Consider the following 20,657-nt stretch of genomic DNA (forward strand, 5'->3'; position numbering starts at 1 on the left):
ATAAATAAACCAAGGAAGCGAGACAATCACTAGCTTTTTTTTTCTGTGGTGCTTTTGGCCCTCTTTGTTTGACTGAGCAGCACTAGCAGTGACAGGCTTTTAGAAGTACAGTGTAAATAGAATCTGAATGTCAATGCCATTTTTTTTTATTTAACCTTTATTTAACTAAGCAAGTCAGTTAAGTTAAGAACAAGTCAGTTAAGTCAGTTAAGAAGAACAAACTCCTATTTAAAATGACCTATACCAAAAGGCAAAAGGTCTCCTGTGGGGATGGGGGCCGGGATTAAAACATAATAATACAAAATAAATACAAATATATATAGGACAAAACACACATCACGACAAGAGAGACAACACAACACTACAGAAAGAGAGACAACACAACACTACATAAAGAGAGACAACACAACACTACATAAAGAGAGACAACACAACACTACATAAAGAGAGACAACACAACACTACATAAAGAGAGACAACACAACACTACAGAAAGAGAGACAACACAACACTACAGAAAGAGAGACAACACAACACTACATAAAGAGAGACAACACAACACTACATAAAGAGAGACAACACAACACTACATAAAGAGAGACAACACAACACTACATAAAGAGAGACAACACAACACTACAGAAAGAGAGACAACACAACACTACATAAAGAGAGACAACACAACACTACATAAAGAGAGACAACAACAACACTACAGAAAGAGAGACAACACAACACTACATAAAGAGAGACAACACAACACTACATAAAGAGAGACAACACAACACTACATAAAGAGAGACAACACAACACTACATAAAGAGAGACAACACAACACTACATAAAGAGAGACAACACAACACTACAGAAAGAGAGACAACACAACACTACAGAAAGAGAGACAACACAACACTACAGAAAGAGAGACAACACAACACTACAGAAAGAGAGACAACACAACACTACAGAAAGAGAGACAACACAACACTACAGAAAGAGAGACAACACAACACTACAGAAAGAGAGACAACACAACACTACAGAAAGAGAGACAACACAACACTACATAAAGAGAGACAACACAACACTACAGAAAGAGAGACAACACAACACTACATAAAGAGAGACAACACAACACTACATAAAGAGAGACAACACAACACTACAGAAAGAGAGACAACACAACACTACAGAAAGAGAGACAACACAACACTACAGAAAGAGAGACAACACAACACTACAGAAAGAGAGACAACACAACACTACATAAAGAGAGACAACACAACACTACAGAAAGAGAGACAACACAACACTACATAAAGAGAGACAACACAACACTACATAAAGAGAGACAACACAACACTACATAAAGAGAGACACCACAACACTACATAAAGAGAGACACCACAACACTACATAAAGAGAGACACCACAACACTACATAAAGAGAGACAACACAACACTACAGAAAGAGAGACAACACAACACTACATAAAGAGAGACAACACAACACTACATAAAGAGAGACAACACAACACTACATAAAGAGAGACAACACAACACTACATAAAGAGAGACAACACAACACTACAGAAAGAGAGACAACACAACACTACATAAAGAGAAACCTATAAGACGACAACATAGCAAGGCAGCAACACATGACAACACAGCATGGTAGCATCACAACATGAGAACAACATGATAGCAACACAACATGGCAGCAGCACAACATGGTAGGAGCACAAAACATGGTACAAAAAATGATTGGGCACAGCGAACAGCACAAAGGGCAAGAAGGTAGAGACAACAATACATCACGCCAAGCAGCCACAACTGTCAGTAAGAGTGTCCATGTTTGAGTCTTTGAAGGAAGAGAGATTGAGATAAAACTGTCTAGTTTGAGTGTTTTGTTGCAGCTCGTTCCGGTCGCTAGCTGCAGCGAACTGAAAAGACGAGCGACCCAGGGATGTGGGTGCTTTGGGGACCTTTAACAATGAGACTGGCAGAACAGGTGTTGTAGGTGGAGGATGAGGGCTGCAGTAGATATCTCAGATAGGGGGGAGTGAAGGGGTGTTGTATGTGGAGGATGAGGGCTGCAGTAGATATCTCATATAGGGGGGAGTGAGGCCTAAGAGGGTTTTATAAATAAGCATCAACCAGTAGGTCTTGCGACGGGTATACAGAGATGACCAGTTTACAGAGGAGTACAGAGTGCAGCAATATGTCTTATAAGGAGCAATGGGTAGCAAATCTGATGGCCGAATGGTAAACTCCCTGTTATGTGTAGGAAGAAGTCAAGGACTGTGCTGCTGCTCCAGTTTCAACTATTCTGCCTTATTATTATTCGACCATGCTGGTCATCTATGAACATTTGAACATCTTGACCATGTTTTGTTATAATCTCCACCAGGCACAGCCAGAAGAGGACTGGCCACCCCACATAGCCTGGTTCCTCTCTAGGTTTCTTCCTAGGTTTTGGCCTTTCTAGGGAGTTTTTCCTAGCCACCGTGCTTCTACACCTGCATTGCTTGCTGTTTGGGGTTTTAGGCTGGGTTTCTGTACAGCACTTTGAGATATCAGCTGATGTACGAAGGGCTATATAAATAAATTTGACTTGATTTTGATTTGATTTGATTTGATTTGAAGGACAGTTAACTAGGAGAAGCTTGATGGTTGTGTAATTCATTTCACTTTCCAAATACATTATGCTAATACGACTATTCATATGCTACTGTGAAAGTGTGACTATTATGTCAAATCAAACAATGGGGATTTTCCCCCAGACGTACTCATCCCTCTATCAATCTGAGCGACTCAATGTTTGAGTCTGACAACCCTTGAAATGTCTCTATAGAAAATGTCACATTCGCTTCCGCAGACCATGTATCCAATTCACATCAGAGCCCAGCGATTCACAAAGCCGTCTAGATAAGTTGATTAGTAATGCCAGAGAGTAATAGACGGGGTATAGAGTGCAGACCTTTTGAAGGTGTCATCCGGGTCCCTCTGGCAGTGTAGGGGCTCCAAGGTGGTCGCCACCATGGGGGTGTCCAGTGTGTCCCTGTACCCCAGGGGGAGGAGGGGGCTGACCCTCAGCTGATCCACCAGGCCCAGGACAAACCTCCACACCGCCACGGTCCTCCCGTCCTCCCGCTGGCAGAAGTGAAACCCCAAACAGCGTGGTGCCAACCCAAGCCCTGCGTCCGATGTGGGCCATACTGCCTCTGTGCATAGGGCTGTCTTCCCTGCCCCGGGCCCCCCAGTCACCAGGACCCCCGGGGGCCGGCCGGGAGTGGACCTGGCCTCCAGACAGCGCCCAAGCTTTTCCAGGGCCCATTCCCGGCAGTAGAAGCGGCGGCCCCGAAGTAGGCTGGTGCTATGGCTGCTGCCACTCATCGGGCCCCTGGGAACCAACCAGGAGTCACTCCACCACGGATCCAACGTCCCATACTCCCCTCTCCAGTTCCTCTTGTACTTTTGCTTTCGATATGAATGGACAATTGTAGACTATTATATGGATAATAGCTTTGGTAATGTCAGGATTCTTTCCTTGAGTGTCCCGAAAGTTCTGCGTCAGATGTTGTGTTCTGGTGGATCCTCCAAGTACCATCCTTGTCCCTTAATCCTTCACCCTGTGGCCAACTAGGATCAGTCCTCTGGACACTCAGGTGTGTGGAGTGAGATCCTTTAGTCTCTCCACAGGTTCCTCCAGTCAATCAGTGTGTCTCTGCCAAATCAACCCGGGGGTCCTCAGGTCAATCAGTGTGTCTCTGCCATATCAACCCGGGGGTCCTCAGGTCAATCAGTGTGTCTCTGCCATCTCAACCCGGGGTCCTCAGGTCAATCAGTGTGTCTCTGCCATATCAACCCGGGGGTCCTCAGGTCAATCAGTGTGTCTCTGCCATATCAACCGGGGTCCTCAGGTCAATCAGTGTGTCTCTACCATCTCAACCGGGGTCCGCAGGTGAGAAATAAAAGGAAAAGCTTAATGAATAGAAAATAGAATAGAGCTGCGGCTGCTACACGGTTCCAGTAGCGACTCGTTCTTTCACACTGCTGCTCCTCTCCTCTGTCTGGGAGAGAGAGAGAAAAAAGAGAGAGACAGAGAGAGAGTGTCAGACCGTGAGAGATTGCGACGAGGGATCACCCCAGATAAGATATCCTTGTGTTCTCCCTCCGTGCTGCTGCTGCTGAAAGTCCTGCTTTCTCTCGTTGCGATTCCTACATTTGTCTCAAAGTTTCTTCCCTCTCTGTACAGTTGGCTCAGATGAAATTCCCTCCTCTTTCACACGCCCTCTCCCTCCCTCGCTCCCTCCCTCCCTCCCCCCTCTCCCTTCCCCCCTCCCTCTCTCTCTCCCTCCCTCCCTCTCTCTTTCTCTACCTCCCTCCCTCCCTCTCTCTTTCTCTACCTCCCTCCCTCCCTCCCTCTCTCCTCCCCCCCATTTCTCAGCATGTCAGGGCATGTATTGAAGCAGAGTGGCATTTAAACTGTGAGTCAGAGACAGGGAGGGAGAGTAAAGAAAAGAGAAGAGAGAGCATATCGGAACGTGTGAGCGATCTAAAGAGAGGAGGAGTTGGATTGCTTGTTTGGAGTCAAAGTTCATCCACAACAGCATGCTATAACTGAGGCTTTCACACCGCTCCTGGGTCCCTCCTGTCCAGGCGATTGGCTCGGGGAGGGAGGGAGGTTGTGAATGAGCTCCAGAACTCCTGTATAAGTACACCTCACATGGTTATTATTCAACAGATGTGATGAAGTAGAACCCATGCTGCTGTTATTGCAGGAATCAGGATGGAACCAACCTTTAACTAGGTCGCTGACAAAGCCCCTTTATGTACTCTGACTGTTTCCACATTTTGTGAGGAAAGCATGCGAGGCTCAGAGAGGTGTTTTTTTAATTTTTTTAATTTTTTTTTTAAACGTGATGATGGGTAAAAGGGTTTGATGCTTATCTGAATTGTGGCCAAGCAGACGACGATGACTTCACATGATGTATGACGTCGCCAGAATCAAAAGATAGACGTCTGTATCTTCTACTGTATCCATGCACAGCAGAATGTAAAGGGGATTCCATTGTGTCTTTCAAACTGTGATTGAAATACAGTTATCATGACAACCAATTGTTTCCAGAAGCTTCTAGTATAAAACGCTTTCCTTCTTCAAAGTTATTTGTGGTTATGTATTGATGTTGAGCCTAATTTATTTATTTAAACGTTTTATATATATAAACAAAAATTATAGTTAACATATCATCACATTTCTTAAATACTTATTTTTCATAAAAATAAAATAATCATTTAAAAAAAAAATTGTCAGCAGTGATGTTGTGTTTTTACCAATACATTCCTCTTATACTGATCAGATGTGTTCAGGACCATGCCATCACTTTAAGCAGTTGATTGATGGTTTCCGTACCTTTTACTCTCATAATGTTCACTGTAGGGGCAATAGGCTTACATCTAGTGGGGCATTGGAACATACTGTAGCACACAGAGCAGTAGGATATTGAACAATGCTCTGAAATGTAGAATCTGATATTAAACGTTGATATTTAGACTGTTTAATTCCATAGACGTTAACATTTTACATATAATAAAACAGCCCGAAGGAACACATTAGGCAGATTGTTTGATCAGTGAGCTATGCAGAGGAAGTGACTCATAAACAGCTTGAGGTGAAGGCTTGTCTAGTTAACTTTTGTATAAACATATCTTATATGAACGTACGTTTGTGCAAACAATGAGACACAATAAGACAAGTCAGCTAGCTGGTAGATACGCAAATTAAACATTTACAATTGCTGTTACAATGGCTAGTCTAGCCGTCAGCTTGCTAGAGCAAACAGCTGTGCTGTGATGAAGTCATAAATAAACAAATATTTGGGTTCTTGGCAGGTCACATGATCAGACCAGCAGATCGGGTGTTCAGGCCAGCAGATCGGGTGTTCAGGCCAGCTGTGTGTACCGGATATGTTAGAAAGAGTTTCTATAGGTTGTTTCTATGGGTGGTTTCTATAGGTTGTTTCTATGGGTGGTTTCTATAGGTTGTTTCTATGGGTGGTTTCTATAGGTTGTTTCTATAGGTTGTTTCTATAGGTTGTTTCTATAGGTGGTTTCTATAGGTTGTTTCTATGGGTGGTTTCTATAGGTTGTTTCTATGGGTGGTTTCTATAGGTTGTTTCTATGGGTGGTTTCTATAGGTTGTTTCTATGGGTGGTTTCTATAGGTTGTTTCTATGTTTCTATGGGTGGTTTCTATAGGTTGTTTCTATAGGTTGTTTCTATAGGTGATTTCTATAGGTTGCTTCTATAGCTTGTTTCTATAGCTTGTTTCTATAGCTTGTCAGTACTACAAGCTGGCGAGCTCTATTTACAAAGTCTCCGTATAAATGGAGTAAAAAAATGTTAACAGGAAATGTGTTTTCAATAGGTTGTTTCTATAGGTTGTTTCTATAGGTTGTTTCTATAGCTTGTTTCTATAGGTGGTTTCTATAGGTTGTTTCTATAGGTGGTTTCTATAGGTGGTTTCTATAGGTTGTTTCTATAGGTGGTTTCTATAGGTGGTTTCTATAGGTGGTTTCTATATGTTGTTTCTATGGGTGGTTTCTATAGGTGGTTTCTATAGGTGGTTTCTATATGTTGTTTCTATGGGTGGTTTCTATAGGTGGTTTCTATAGGTGGTTTCTATAGGTTGTTTCTATGGGTGGTTTCTATAGGTTGTTTCTATGGGTGGTTTCTATAGGTTGTTTCTATAGGTGGTTCCTATAGGTGGTGTCTATAGGTGGTTCCTATAGGTGGTTCCTATAGGTGGTTCCTATAGGTTGTTTCTATAGGTGGTTTCTATAGGTGGTTTCTATAGGTAGTTTCTATAGGTGGTTTCTATAGGTGGTTTCTATAGGTTGTTTCTATAGGTGGTTTCTATAGGTGGTTTCTATAGGTGGTTTCTATAGGTTGTTTCTATAGGTGGTTTCTATAGGTGGTTTCTATAGGTGGTTTCTATAGGTGGTTTCTATAGGTGGTTTCTATAGGTGGTTTCTATAGGTAGTTTCTATAGGTTGTTTCTGTAGGTGGTTTCTATAGGTTGTTTCTATAGGTTGTTTCTATAGGTGGTTTCTATAGGTGGTTTCTTTGTACAGAAGGATGTGCTCTCAAGAGACCAGAAAAAGGTAGTTGCTGATTGGTGCTTTTTACATTTGATACACAGTGCTGAAATACATTGGTTAATGTACGGGAAAATGTTTATTTGATGTGTGTGTGTGTGTGTGTGTGTGTAGGTGGGGTACTGATTGCTTTAAGGGAACATATCGCCTTTCCTGACTCCCTGTTGCCAAAAGGATGTAAAAATAGCTGGAATGTATCATAGCAGGAAATCCTCTCACAGCCGTGCGTTTCTATCTGTCTGTTTGGGAACAGGAACAGGAACAGGAAGGAACTCAGCCAAGAATGGAGGGAAGAGTCCAACTGAAAGAGAGGACTCTTAGGCTTCCTACACCTGCACTGGCATTCATTCAGTCATTTACAGTACTTCTTTGGACATGTATTCTAGCCCAGGGATGGGCAACTAGTTCACTTTCTAAATGTGCTAGTTTCTCGTTATGTAAGTCACAGACAGTCAGTCAATTAGCCCAGCTAACATTTTTTTTTAGAAGAGTAAGTTAGCTGGCTAGACTATCTAAACTTGTAGCAATCATGGTCGAATTACCGACTGGGGGGGGCATTGATTTTGTTAGTCACTCACTCAGATATCATATTAAAACTGCACATAATTCTCTTCACCATGTGTCAAAATGTGTAGAATTGCAGAAAACGAACTTCATTAACTGTCAAGAGGGAGACCATTAAAATGTTGAGCTCACAAGTATGTCAACATGTCCTTTAATTGTTTTTGGTGAAAAATAGCCTGAAGTGTATCATTTATTCTATTTGGGCCCCATATCTATTTTTCATTCTATCAATTCAGACCCATTCATAAACCACATTGTGTAATAATTAAGTGTTAATGCCCGAATAAGACAATGTTAGTCTAAAAGAAATGTGAGGTAATGTCTAGACACTTTTTATAGTGGGGATCAAGTTTATAAATTGCCTGGCTGGGCTGATGAGACAGTGGATTAAGCAGTGAGATGGAACAGAGTAAATAGGCATTTCAACGTCATAGATTTAGCCGGTGTTAACTTGTGAAATAGACACTGGTTGGAATGCAGTTTTAACCAATCAGCATTCAGGATAAGACCCAACCCGTTGTAAAATGATGTAATAAACACAGGTGAACGATCATTGCAACATTCCCCTGGACTGTTGTCTCTTTCTACTGGGCTTTCCTGAAGCATGAAGCTAATGTGACGACCCTCCCACTCTGTCTGCCGAATTCTTTCTCTTCGCTCTTGTTTTCCTTAATAGGATGTAGGTGGGCGGGGCCGGGAGGGTCGTCAGCTAAATGGGACACACCTGGGCTCAGGTGTGTCCCAGGATAAATGCACCTCTTCCCCATTCATTGGGGAGACTCTCTCCATGGAGACACAGACAGATTTTGGTTGTGGCATTTTTGTGGCTATTTGGTTTGTTTGCGTTGGCACCTTTCAACACCCCTCATTATCACATGTATACCCGTGACCACTCACTTACACTACTGACTACACACACACACACCATTGTTAATTGTATTTAGTTTACTTCAGTTAAATAAATATATTTTGATATTCTTTATCTCCACATTGTCTCCCTTTCTGTTATGGGCTTCGCTCCGGTCGTGACACATATCACAGACGAAGCTAGCTGTGTGAGTCAAGGTTTCAAGAATGAGTCAAGGCTTCGACTAGAAGAAAAAAAACAGCTGAATTTGACCCCGAGATGTGGGAGCAGGTCTCTTCTCATCTGCATAATGTTTACTGTATCTGTACCTCAACGGTTTGATATCTTATCTCTGTCTCTGCCTCAAGGTTTCCATCTGTTGTGTTGAATCTCTTCACTTCTCTACAGTGACTAGCAGGACACACCGACTATACCAAACATTAGGAACACCTTCTTAAGATTGAGTTGAACCCGCCCCTCCCTTTTGCGTTCAGAACAGTGTCAATTCGTCGAGTTCGTGGGACTCTACAAGTTGTCGAAAGCGTTCCACAAGGATGCTGGCCCTTGTTGACTCCAATGCTTCCCACAGTTGTGTTAAGATCGCTGAATGTCCTTTAGGTGGAGGACAAAGGAAAGTGTAGAGTGTGAAAAACCCAGTAGCTTTGCAGTTCTTGACACAATCCGGTGCGCCTGGCACCTACTACCATGTCCTGTTCAAAGGCACTTCAATCTTTTGTCTTGCCCATTCACCCTGTGAATGGCACACATACACAATCCATGTCTCAATTATCTCAAGGCTTAAAAATCATTCTTTAACCTGTCTCTTCCCCTTCATCTTCACCGATTGATAGTGAATGTAATGAGTGCCATCAATAAGGGATTCACCGGGTCAGTCTGTGTCATGGAAAGAGCAGGTGTTCTTAATGTTTGTACACTCAGTGTAGTCTATACTCACTGCGTATATCACTTCCATCTCAGTAGGGTTAAACCATTTTTAATGCTGTCAGTAAAGGAATTTTACAATGTTAATTGATGTTGTAGTTGTCATCAACATCACTTGCACAGGTCATGCTTAGTCAATGACATATGTACATTTTTCTCACACGTTAATACGTTTATTGTACACTGTGCACCATGCTACTCGCTCTCTTAAAGGGATAGTACACACAAATTACAAAATGACACATTTCTTTCGTTACCCTGTAAGCTGTCTATGGAAATGGTATGACAGCCACCCATGGTTTGTTTTACTTTTCCACATGCTAACGTTTTAGCGTCTGTGGTACAAATCCCCATTCAAGTCAATGGGACCGATATTAGCATATTTTTTGCGCATCATGTTCAAATTAAGTGATATAAAATAACATTGTTTTGGTCACATAGACATGGTTAGCAGATGTTATTGTGAGTGTAGTGAAATGCTTATGCTCCTAGATCTGACAGTGCAGCAGGTAATATGTCATATCTAGGAATTCCACAACAAAACCTAATACACACAATCTAGTAAATGAGATGGGATGAGACTATATAAGTAGAAAATATATGGATGAGCAGTGACAGAACAGCTAAGATACAATAGATAGTAAAGAATAGATAGTGAAGGATACAGTGTACAGTATATACATGTAACATGAGATATGTAAACATTCTTAAAGTGGCATTATTAAAGTGACTAGTGTTCCATTTATTAAAGTGGCCAAATGATATCAAGTCTGTAGGTGACTTGATATTAGTGACTTTAATCAATTTGAGATACTTTTGGATGATTTAGACAAACAATCCTCAGAGGAGCCGTCACTGATGAACACAGTACACAACACCCACATAATTATACTGCCTGTCAAAGGTTTTCGAACACCTAGTCATTCAAGTGTTTTTCTTAATTTTTTTATATTTTTTTTTACAATTTTCTACATTGTAGAATTATAGTGAAGACATCCAAACTATGAAACAACACATTCTACATTGTAGATTAATAGTGAAGACATCAAAACTATGAAATAACACATATGGAATCATGTAGTAACCAAAAAAGTTACAAACAAATCAAAATATATTTTAGATTTGAAATTCTTCAAATAGCCACTATCTATCTATCTATCTATCTATCTATCTATCTATCTATCTATCTATCTATCTATCTATCTATCTATCTATCTATCTATCTATCTATCTATCTATCTATCTATCTATCTATCTATCTAATTCAATGGGCTTTATTGGCATGGGAACCATGTGTTAACATTGCCAAAGCAAGTGAGGTAGATAATATACAAAAGTGAAATAAACAATAAAAATGAACAGTAAACATTACACTCACAGAAGTTTCAAATCAATAAAGACATTACAAATGTCATATTATATATATATATATATATATATATATATATAGTGTTGTAACAATGTACAAATGGTTAAAGTACACAAGGGAAAATAAATAAGCATAAATATGGGTTGTATTTACAATGGTGTTTGTTCTTCACTGGTTGCCCTTTTCTTGTGGCAACAGGTCACATATCTTGCTGCTGTGATGGCACACTGTGGAATTTCACCCAGTAGATATGGGAGTTTATCCAAATTGGATTTGCTTTCAAATTCTTTGTTGATCTGTGTAATCTGAGGGAAATATGCCTCTCTAATATGGTCATACATTGGGCAGGAGGTTAGGAAGTGTAGCTCAGTTTCCACCTCATTTTGTGGGCAGTGTGCACATAGCCTGTCTTCTCTTGAGAGCCATGTCTGCCTACGGAGGCCTTTCTCAATAGCAAGGCTATGCTCACTGAGTCTGTACATAGTCAAAGCTTTCCTTAAGTTTGGGTCAGTCACAGTGGTCAGGTATTCTGTCAGGTATTCTGTCAGGTATTCTGTCAGGTATTCTGTCAGGTATTCTGTCAGGTATTCTGTCAGGTATTCTGTCAGGTATTCTGCGACTCTTCATCAAACCATTTGTCCTTGTTGTTCATTTTCTTCAGTTTTCTATTTGAGATGTTTAGATTTGATAGGGAAGCTGAGAGGTCAAATATACTTTTAAGATGTTCTACTGCCAAGTTTACACCTTCACTATTACAGTGAAATGTTTTACCTGGGAAATTGTCTAAAAGGGATGGAATCTGTTGTTGCCTAATTGTTTTTTGGTAGGTTTCCAAACTGCATTCCTTCCATCTATAGCATTTCTTAATGTTACTCAGTTCCTTTGGCTTTGATGCCTCATGATTGAGTATTGCTCTGTTCAAGTAGACTGTGATTTTGCTGTGGTCTGATAGGGGTGTCAGTGGGCTGACTGTGAACGCTCTGATAGCCTCTGGGTTGAGGTCAGTGATAAAGTAGTCTACAGTACTACTGCCAAGAGATGAGCTATAGGTGTACCTACCATAGGAGTCCCCTCGAAGCCTACCATAGACTATGTACATACCCAGCGTGCGACAGAGCTGCAGGAGTTGTGACCCATTTTTGTTTGTTATGTTGTCATAGTTTTGTCCAGGGGGGCACATGGGGGAGGGAATGCTGTCACCTGCAGGCAGGTGTTTGTCCCCCTGTGTGCTGAGGGTGTCAGGTTCTTGTCCGGTTCTGGCATTTAGGTCGCCACAGACTAGTACATGTCCCTGTGCCTGGAAATGATTGATTTCCCCCTCCAGGATGGAGAAGCTGTCTTCATTAAAGTATGGGGATTCTAGTGGGGGGATATAGGTAGCACACAGGAGGACATTTTTCTCTGTTAAGATAATTTCCTTTTGAATTTCTAGCCAAATGTAAAATGTTCCTGTTTTGATTAATTTAAATGGAGTGAGTTAGGTCTGCTCTATACCAAATTAGCATACCCCCTGAGTCCCATCCCTGTTTCACACCTGGTAGGTGGATGGGACTACCAGCTCTCTGTAACCTAGAGGGCAACCAGTGGGTCCGTCTCCTCTATACCAGGTTTCTTGCAGGATGACAATGTCTGTATTGCCGATTTCTTTGGTGAAGCCCGGGTTCCTGTTCTTTAGGCCAAAGGCAGATGACCTCAGGCCTTGGATATTCCAGGATGATATAGTGAATGCTTTGTGATCCATATGGCCTGATGGAGTGGCCCAGCTTATGGAGTGGCCCAGCTGATGGAGTGGCCCAGCTGATGGAGTGGCCCAGCTGATGGAGTGGCCCAGCGGATGGAGTGGCCCAGCTGATGGAGTGGCCCAGGAACCAACAGTGAAGCCATGACTCGTCCGAGACAGAAACAGTTGAAGTAAGATAGGATTTTGTTACTCTCATCTGAGGGAGACGTTGCCACATGAGACTCTAGTCTATGGACATCCCAAGGTAGATCACCTTACGTGAGGGGGTCAGTTGACTCTTCTCCTCATTTGTGGTGAGGCCCAGAAATCGAATGTGGTTCAAGAGGGTCCTCGTGTCCGTTGTGGCCTGTTCCCTGTTCCCAGTTACTCCTTCAGTAGAATGTGCCACCACAACAAAAGGCAAAAGCCTGCGGACCAGCCGAAAAGCTGCACTAACAGTGTCCACCATACAAAGTGACAGTCCGTTCGGATAGACCCTGGACGAGAACTCTCATCATAGTAAATAAAAACTGATAAAGCTTTCGTATTGTCTGCATCTGTGAAAAGTGCCCATTGCCTTAGCTGGGCACAACACACTGGAGGAATCCTCTAGTTCACCCGCAACAGGAAGAGGGGCTTATGTGGACAACTGTAACGGACGGTTGACATGTCCGTCAGACACGTTATAGGATCTGTTTGTGTTTGTGAACTGAGCCCCAGGACCAGAACTCTTGGCCAGAATGAGGGGGTTAGGATGTAGATTGACACTCCTTTGCTCTGAACTCATTAGGAAACATTCAGTCAACCACGGTGTCAAAACTAGAAAACCCTGAGACATTAGAGGAGCCGGAACTATAGCAATGGCCAGCATCAGAATTGGAGTTCATAGCCTTTTCATCACTGCACTCAGTGCTCATGGGAACTCCACTTGCCTCTCTCCGTTTGGCCTTTGGGCTTGTGAGAAGCTGCCATTGCCAGCGGAAAGCACCTCAGGATGACTACGCAGTCTAAGACCCCGCCCATTTTCTCAAGCTCAAAAAGCCATACTTGAAATGGTTGTTTCTCTCTGTGGGAAGAAGATATGTGTAGTGTAGAGTAACAGAACAAGATGGCAACCCCAGCTACACACTGCATAAGACCAGCATTGTAATCTAGCTGTTATGTGAGTTTCTAAGGGAAACTAGGATAGTTACGGTCTGTACTGTAAAGTAATGGAACAGAATTGTAGCAAACCCAGCTATATACTGAAACCCTCAGTGTAGTAGAGCTGAGATGTAAGTTTCAAGGGGAAAACTAGCTAGGATGGTTACTGTATGTACTGTGAAGTAATGGAACAGAAACCATTGAGCATCAATCCAGCTTCGCACTGTGTGAAAAACAGCATAATATATCTGTAATGCGAGTTTCCAGGGGAAACTAGGATGGTTACTGTCTTAACTACAAGTGCAACAGGAAACTAGTAACCCAGCTACACACCTCACGGTGTAATAGAGCTGAGATGTGAGTTTCCAAGGGAAACTAGGATAGTTACTGTCTGTACTGAAAAATTGTGTAACAACAACTATCGTAACCCAGCAACTGCGTGAAGAAAACAAACCAGCAGTGTAATGTCACTATGGTTGGGTTAACATAAACTCAGTCCAATACTGGAGAATGAAGCTAACACTGTAATATTACTGTGTCTATAGTATACACTGTGCAATTCTGTACGATGGTGTAGAACCTACAGTATCAGCCGTAGTCTCATACACTATGTGAAGGAGAGGAGACATGAAGGGCTGTAGCTTTTGTTTGTGGAAAAATAATTAAGCCAACAGTGTAACGCAAATAAGCTACCCAGACTAACTATTTATCAGTATTATAGCTTGGGGGTAAGACGTTGTTCATAGTCGTTTCGTTTCCAGACTCTGTGCCACCTGCCGTGTGGTAGCACGGAGAGAACAGTCTATGACTTGGATGGCTGGAGTCTTTGACAATGTTTTTAGAGCCTTGCTCTGACACCGGCTGGTGTAGAGGTCCTGCATGGCAGGGAGCTTGGCCCCAGTACATCACTACCGTCTGTAGTGCCTAACTCACAAGGGGGAATTAGAAGGCTGATTAAGTCTTTGGTGTCGCTTTTGGTTTCTCTCCCTCGAAAAACAGATGACAAAAAAAAGAGTACAAACTGCCTTTATTTACTAGTGTGGAAAGACTGATAGCCTCTCGGTATAAAGAGAGTTTCTGATGTGATGCTCTTTTTTTGCTGATGTGAAGAAGAAACTGAATGAGAGCCCAGCAAGGATACGGACGGAAAAAGATTGCCCATATGTTCAAGAGCTGAGCTATTTTTATTTATTTTAACCTTTATTTAACCAGGCAAGTCAGTTAAGAACAAATTCTTATTTTCAATGACGGCCTAGGAACAGTGGGTTAACTGCCTTGTTCAGGGGCAGAACGATTGAATTCGGGGGGGTTTGAACTTGCAACCTTCCGGTTACTAGTCCAACGCCCTGCCACCCCAGGGTAGCATTATTTAATTAATGTGTTCTTTATGATGAAATATACTAGTTTATTTAACCAATTTAATGTATTAATTTAGACTTGGCCTATTTAATAGGCTATTTTGCAGAATAAAGCTGAGTGACTCACTCATCTGTGGCTTTGGATCATAATAAATATGGGAGAAGGAAATTCATTATTTAAAAAAATTCTGACCATTTGGCAGACAACAAATACAATAATAGTACAGCCAAGATTTAAAAACCGTTACATTCCTGATTTGCTTTAGCCAACATGTTGGAGTTAATTTATTATTTCATTTCTTTGTAACTTCTATTTATAACCAAAATGCATGAATGAAATGATCCAGACCAAAAGATGAGGACACAACAGTTCACCTGACACAAAGACTAAAGTTGAACATTCATAACTCAATATCCCAGGCCTGATTTGCCCTGACAGAAATGCATCAACCCCTTTGCAAATGTGCCAATTTATTACAATCCACATATTATAAATAAAACAACCTTATGATAATTTATATACCATATAACAAAACATACAGTATTTGTTTTTATTTGAGGAGTGGTTAAAAAACAAGTTTTATTGACTCCAACCTACGTGTATGTAAACTTTTTATTTTATTTTTTTAACTAGGCAAGTTGGTTAATAAGAACAAATTCTTATTTTACAATGACTACCCAGACGACGCCAGGGCCAATTGCGCGCCGCCCTACGGGACTCCAAATCACAGCCGGTTGTGATACAGCCTGGATTCGAACCAGGGTGTCTGTAGTGATGCCTGAAGCACTTAGATGCAGTGCCTTTAGACCGCTGTGCTACTCGGGAGCCCTTCAACATCTTTGTGTTTTCCTTTAATAAAATAATGATAAAAACTAGATGGAGTAGATGTGCTCAAGGATGCCCTCTGGTGTTCAACAACAAAACAGCAGGATTAGTCAGGAGCCTATAAAACGGCCGCTATACATTTCAGTGCCGTACTTGTATTTAGTAACCTGTTAGAGGTAAGATTGTAGCGAGCAGGAGTTAGGAGTTTGATAGTTACTCATGACCAACTCTCCTTGCGTGCAGGATGATGAGGTTTACAAAGTTGGGGAACCCAACACCAACCCGGAGGGGTAAACCAAACCCCTGAAGGAAGAGATGGGAGTGAAGGGCCCTATCCACGCTGACTTCATGTGTCAGGAATACAACATCGCTCACGTCATTAAAGGTTAATGTGGGATCTGTACTCACCTACAGGTTACTATGTACAGGTTCAGTTCCAGTACCATATTTACAATTTACAGGGATACTGGAGTGGTACAGGTAGATACATGTATATATATCTAGGGGTAAGGTGGGTGACGAGCCTTCAGGATGTGAGTGTGTGCGTGTGTGTGTAGAGTCAGTATAAATGTGTGTGCAAGCAAATTAAATTAGTGTGTGTGTGTGTGTGTGTGTGTGTGTGTGTGTGTGTGTGTGTGTGTGTGTGTGTGTGTGTGTGTGTGTGTGAGTCAGTATAAATGTGTGTGCAAGCAAATGGAATTAGTGTGTGTGTGTGTGTGTGTGTGTGTGTGTGTGTGTGTGTGTGTGTGTGTGTGTGTGTGTGATTGTGCGTGTGTGTGTGTGTATTGGAGTGTCAGAATGCGTCAGGGTGTAGACTCCTGTGAGTATTCATAGAGACAGTACACAAATACAGTACAAGGGTCAACAGATCCTGTTTGCTATTTAGCAACAAGTCTTATGGCTTGAGGATAGACGCTGTTCAGGAGCCTGTTGGTGTCAGACTTGATACACCTGTACCACTTTCCGTGCGGAAGCAGAGAGAACAGTCTATGGCTTGAGTGGTTGGAGTCTTTAAAACCTGTTGGGGCTAGGGGGCAGCATTTTCACTTTTGGATGAAAGGCGTGCCCAGAGTAAACTGCCTCCTACTCTTTCCCAGATGGGAATATATACATGTTATTATTACTGGTGGATAGAAAACACTCTGCAGTTTCTAAAACGGTTTGAATTATGTCTGTGAGTATAACAGAACTCATATGGCAGACAAAAACCTGAGAAGAAATCCAAACAGGAAGTGAGACCTCGATTTTGAAAACAGTGCCATTTGAAGTCCAGCTTAGATATGGATGTTTATGCACTTCCTAGGGCTTCCACAATATGTCACCGTCTTTAGATTCTGGTTGTATGATTCTACTATAAAGGTGTGAATATCCGGACCTTCCTTTCACACCTCCTGATATAGAGGTCCTGGATGGCAGGGAGCTCGGTCCCAGTGATGTACGAGTTGTAGAGCCTGTAGTGATGTCTGCACCACCCTCTCTAGTGCCATGCGATTCAGGTGGTGCTGTTGCCATACCAAGCTGTGATGCAGCCAGTCAAGATGCTCTTAATGGTGCAGCTGTAGAACTTTGGGGATTTGAGGGCCCCATGCCAAACCTTTTCAGCCTCCCGTGGGGGAAAATGCATTGTTACATGTGTGTGGACCATTTAAAGTCCTTAGTGATTTGGACACCAAGGAACTTTAAGCTCTCAACACGTTCTACTGCAGCCCCGTCTACATGGATGGGGGGGGGCAAGCTCGCCCCACCATTTCCTGTAGTTGTCTTGGGTCTAAGGTGTCTGGGATGGTGGAGTTAATGTGTGCCAAAGCCAGCCTCTCAAAGCACTTCATGATTATAGATGTGAATGACACAGGGTGGTAGTCATTGTGGCATGAAGCCTTAGAGTTCCTAGGAACAGGAATGATGGTGGTCATCTTGAGATGTGTGGATTACAGACTGGGATAAGGAGAGGTTGGAAATGACAGTGTTGATGCCTGCCATGCTCTAAGAACACGCCATGGAATACCGTCCGGCCCTGAGGCTTTTACGAGTGTTGACCTGATTAAAGACTCAGGTCGGCCTCGGAGAGCCGAGATCCTCTGGGTCGGTAGTGGCCCTCACGCGCAGCACGGTGTTGTTATAGTCGAACAATGAATACAATTCAATGTATTGAGTTCTTCTGGTAGAGAGGCATCGTTAGGGCAGATCCTGGTCTTCATTTGTAATTAGCAATGGACTGTAGTCCCTGCCACATGCGCCCATAGCCTGTGTAATATGATTCCACCAAGGGAGGCTGGTGAGAGGAGCTATAGGAGGACAGGATCATTGTAATGGCTGGAAAGGAAACCGCCACTGTGGGGACAATATCCCCGATGCATTTCCTAATGAGGCTGGTGACGGAGGTGGTTAGCTCTGAACATATCAGCAGTCCTGCAGCATTATCTCTGATTCTGATCACCGTTTCTCAACGGAGCGAGTAAATGGGAATTACTGTTTGAGTGTCTGCTTGTAAACAGGAAGACAGAGTCAGCAGGAGTACAGAGTCATGATATGATTGGCCGAATGGGGGGAGGAGGGAGGGCCTTGTATGTTTGCTTGTAGGTAGAATATCAGGACCTTATCACCCCTAGTGGCGTTGCAGACGTGTTGATGTAAATTGGGCATCAAGTGTTGTAATGACGCGGAATTACATTTGCTGGTGTAACGGATGTCAAATGGCTAGCTAGTTAGCGGTGGTGCTGGTGTAACGGATGTGAAACGGCTAGCTAGTTAGCGGTGGTGCTGGTGTAACGGATGTGAAACGGCTAGCTAGTTAGCGGTGGTGAACGCTAGTAGCATTTCAATCAGTGACATCACTCGCTTTGAGACCTTGAAGTAGTGGTTCCCCTTGCTCTGCAAGGGCCGCGGCTTTCGTGGAGCGATGGGTAACAATGCTTTGTGGGTGTCAGTTGTTGATGTGTGCAGAGGGTCCCTGGTTCGAGCCCGGGTATGGGCGAGGGGACGGACTAATGTTATACTGTTACACCGGCAACTAGAAAAGAAAAGCAGAGTTTTTTTCTTGCGAGTTTTCAAGCTTGTTTATAGCCTCGTACAGTTTGTTAAGTCTCAGCTTGTTATTTTGCTTGTCCTTAAGTGGAATGTCTACTACGTTCATGATAACAGCTTAAAACTCCCGTGGGGAGGTAGAATTCATCTGACCATAAGGCAATACAGGACAGGTGAAAAATGCATTGATGGATCTGATGTTAAAAAGTTTTGGACGTTTATAAGAAGTTATAGCGGATACATTTAGGGAAAATACAAGTAAAAATAAATGCCAAAAAAGTATCACAAAATAGCAGAGAGCTCGCAAAACGGCGGTCATACAGTATGCCGCCATGCTTCGCCATATTTCGTTTATGTCGAGCGGACCTGATAAATCATGTAGTAAATCGAATAACTTTTTAAAACATTACAGTAATTATCGCCAATAAACTATTTTAAATATCTTCCAGGTACACTGATGTGAAACAAAATATATTTTTTACCTTCAGGTTACTAATAAAAGGTCACGCTGACACAGACACAAAACCTATTGTTGTATTTTCATGACATGATAGCTAAAATAATTCTGTCAAATAAGTATTTCACTGCATGACCTTGCTGAAACATGCCATGCCAGGTGTCACGTTTGCTGACCACTCTCACTAGCGTCATGACAGCAACACTAGCTGGATGCTATCCACATTAAGACTTCCGGTTTCGGGATTCTGCCTTCAAAATAAAAGTTTTACAATAAAACCATGGCGAATGCTAGAGGCCTCTAGTGACCAAAGGGGCGTCTTAGTATTGGCATCGCCATTGAGGGCTTCCACCACTTTAATGAAGCCAACTGGGTGGGACTTCCAACTTAATTGGCTGATCCCTCTTGGTGACCCTGTTGCAGTCATGTCCAACCGGGTCATCAGGAGAAATCAGCCAATCGGTAAGAAGAAAATTGACTACTTCAAAATGGAGATTACCTCAATGGTGCTACCCATGCTGTCACAGAGGCTATAATGGCACAGAGTCCTCTATCTCAATTGGTAAAACGCCATGCGTATGATACAAAATCAATCTTTTTTGCAGCTTTGCATAGTACATAATGTTACAAATGATGTAAATATGTACAGTACCAGTCAAACGTTTATACACACCTACCCATTCCAGGGTTTTTCTTTATTTGTGTTAATCTGCATAATTGTAATTATTCTCCTACCTCCTCATGCCTTTTGCACACAATGTATACAGACTCTCTTTTTTTTTTTCTACTGTGTTATTGACTTGTTAATTGTTTACTCCATGTGTAACTCTGTGTTGTCTGTTCACACTGCTATGCTTTATCTTGGCCAGGTCGCAGTTGCAAATGAGAACTTGTTCTCAACTAGCCTACCTGGTTAAATAAAGGTGAAATACATTTTTTTTTTAAATGGTACTATTTTCTACATTGTAGACTAATAGGGAAGACATGAAAACTATGAATCAACCCATATGGAAATCATGTAGTAACCAAAAAAGTGTTTCATATATATATATATATATATATTCTACAGACCATACTGAGTACTCCCCTCCCCACTTTTACAGAATCATTATTTCTCTATGGGCCAATATGTAATGCATATATAGTGATTTGGGGGCATTTATTTGACGTCGGAACGTGTTTTAAAATCCCAAATTAATGCAAATTTCAGTTAAATATGAACAAATGAGTCATTGTTAATGTTTA

At 42.1% G+C, this 20,657-nt stretch overlaps 1 protein-coding gene across 2 annotated transcripts in view; it reads right to left on the reverse strand.

Moving 5' to 3' along the window:
- The window catches only part of LOC110501932 (ankyrin repeat domain-containing protein 50), a 23,442-nt gene extending 19,159 nt beyond the window's left edge, over positions 1–4,283 (reverse strand). Inside the window, exon 1 of one of the 2 annotated variants that reach the window (XM_036959423.1) lies at positions 2,984–4,283. In XM_036959423.1, the coding sequence (XP_036815318.1) occupies positions 2,984–3,399 (416 nt within the window). In that variant the 5' untranslated portion in view covers positions 3,400–4,283. The remainder of the gene's footprint in view (positions 1–2,983) is intronic. The other variant, XM_036959422.1, reaches the window with a different exon arrangement.
- Positions 4,284–20,657: the final 16,374 nt, after the last annotated feature.

Source organism: Oncorhynchus mykiss, chromosome 22 (genome assembly GCF_013265735.2).
Source record: "Oncorhynchus mykiss isolate Arlee chromosome 22, USDA_OmykA_1.1, whole genome shotgun sequence".
Lineage (NCBI taxonomy): Eukaryota > Metazoa > Chordata > Actinopteri > Salmoniformes > Salmonidae > Oncorhynchus > Oncorhynchus mykiss.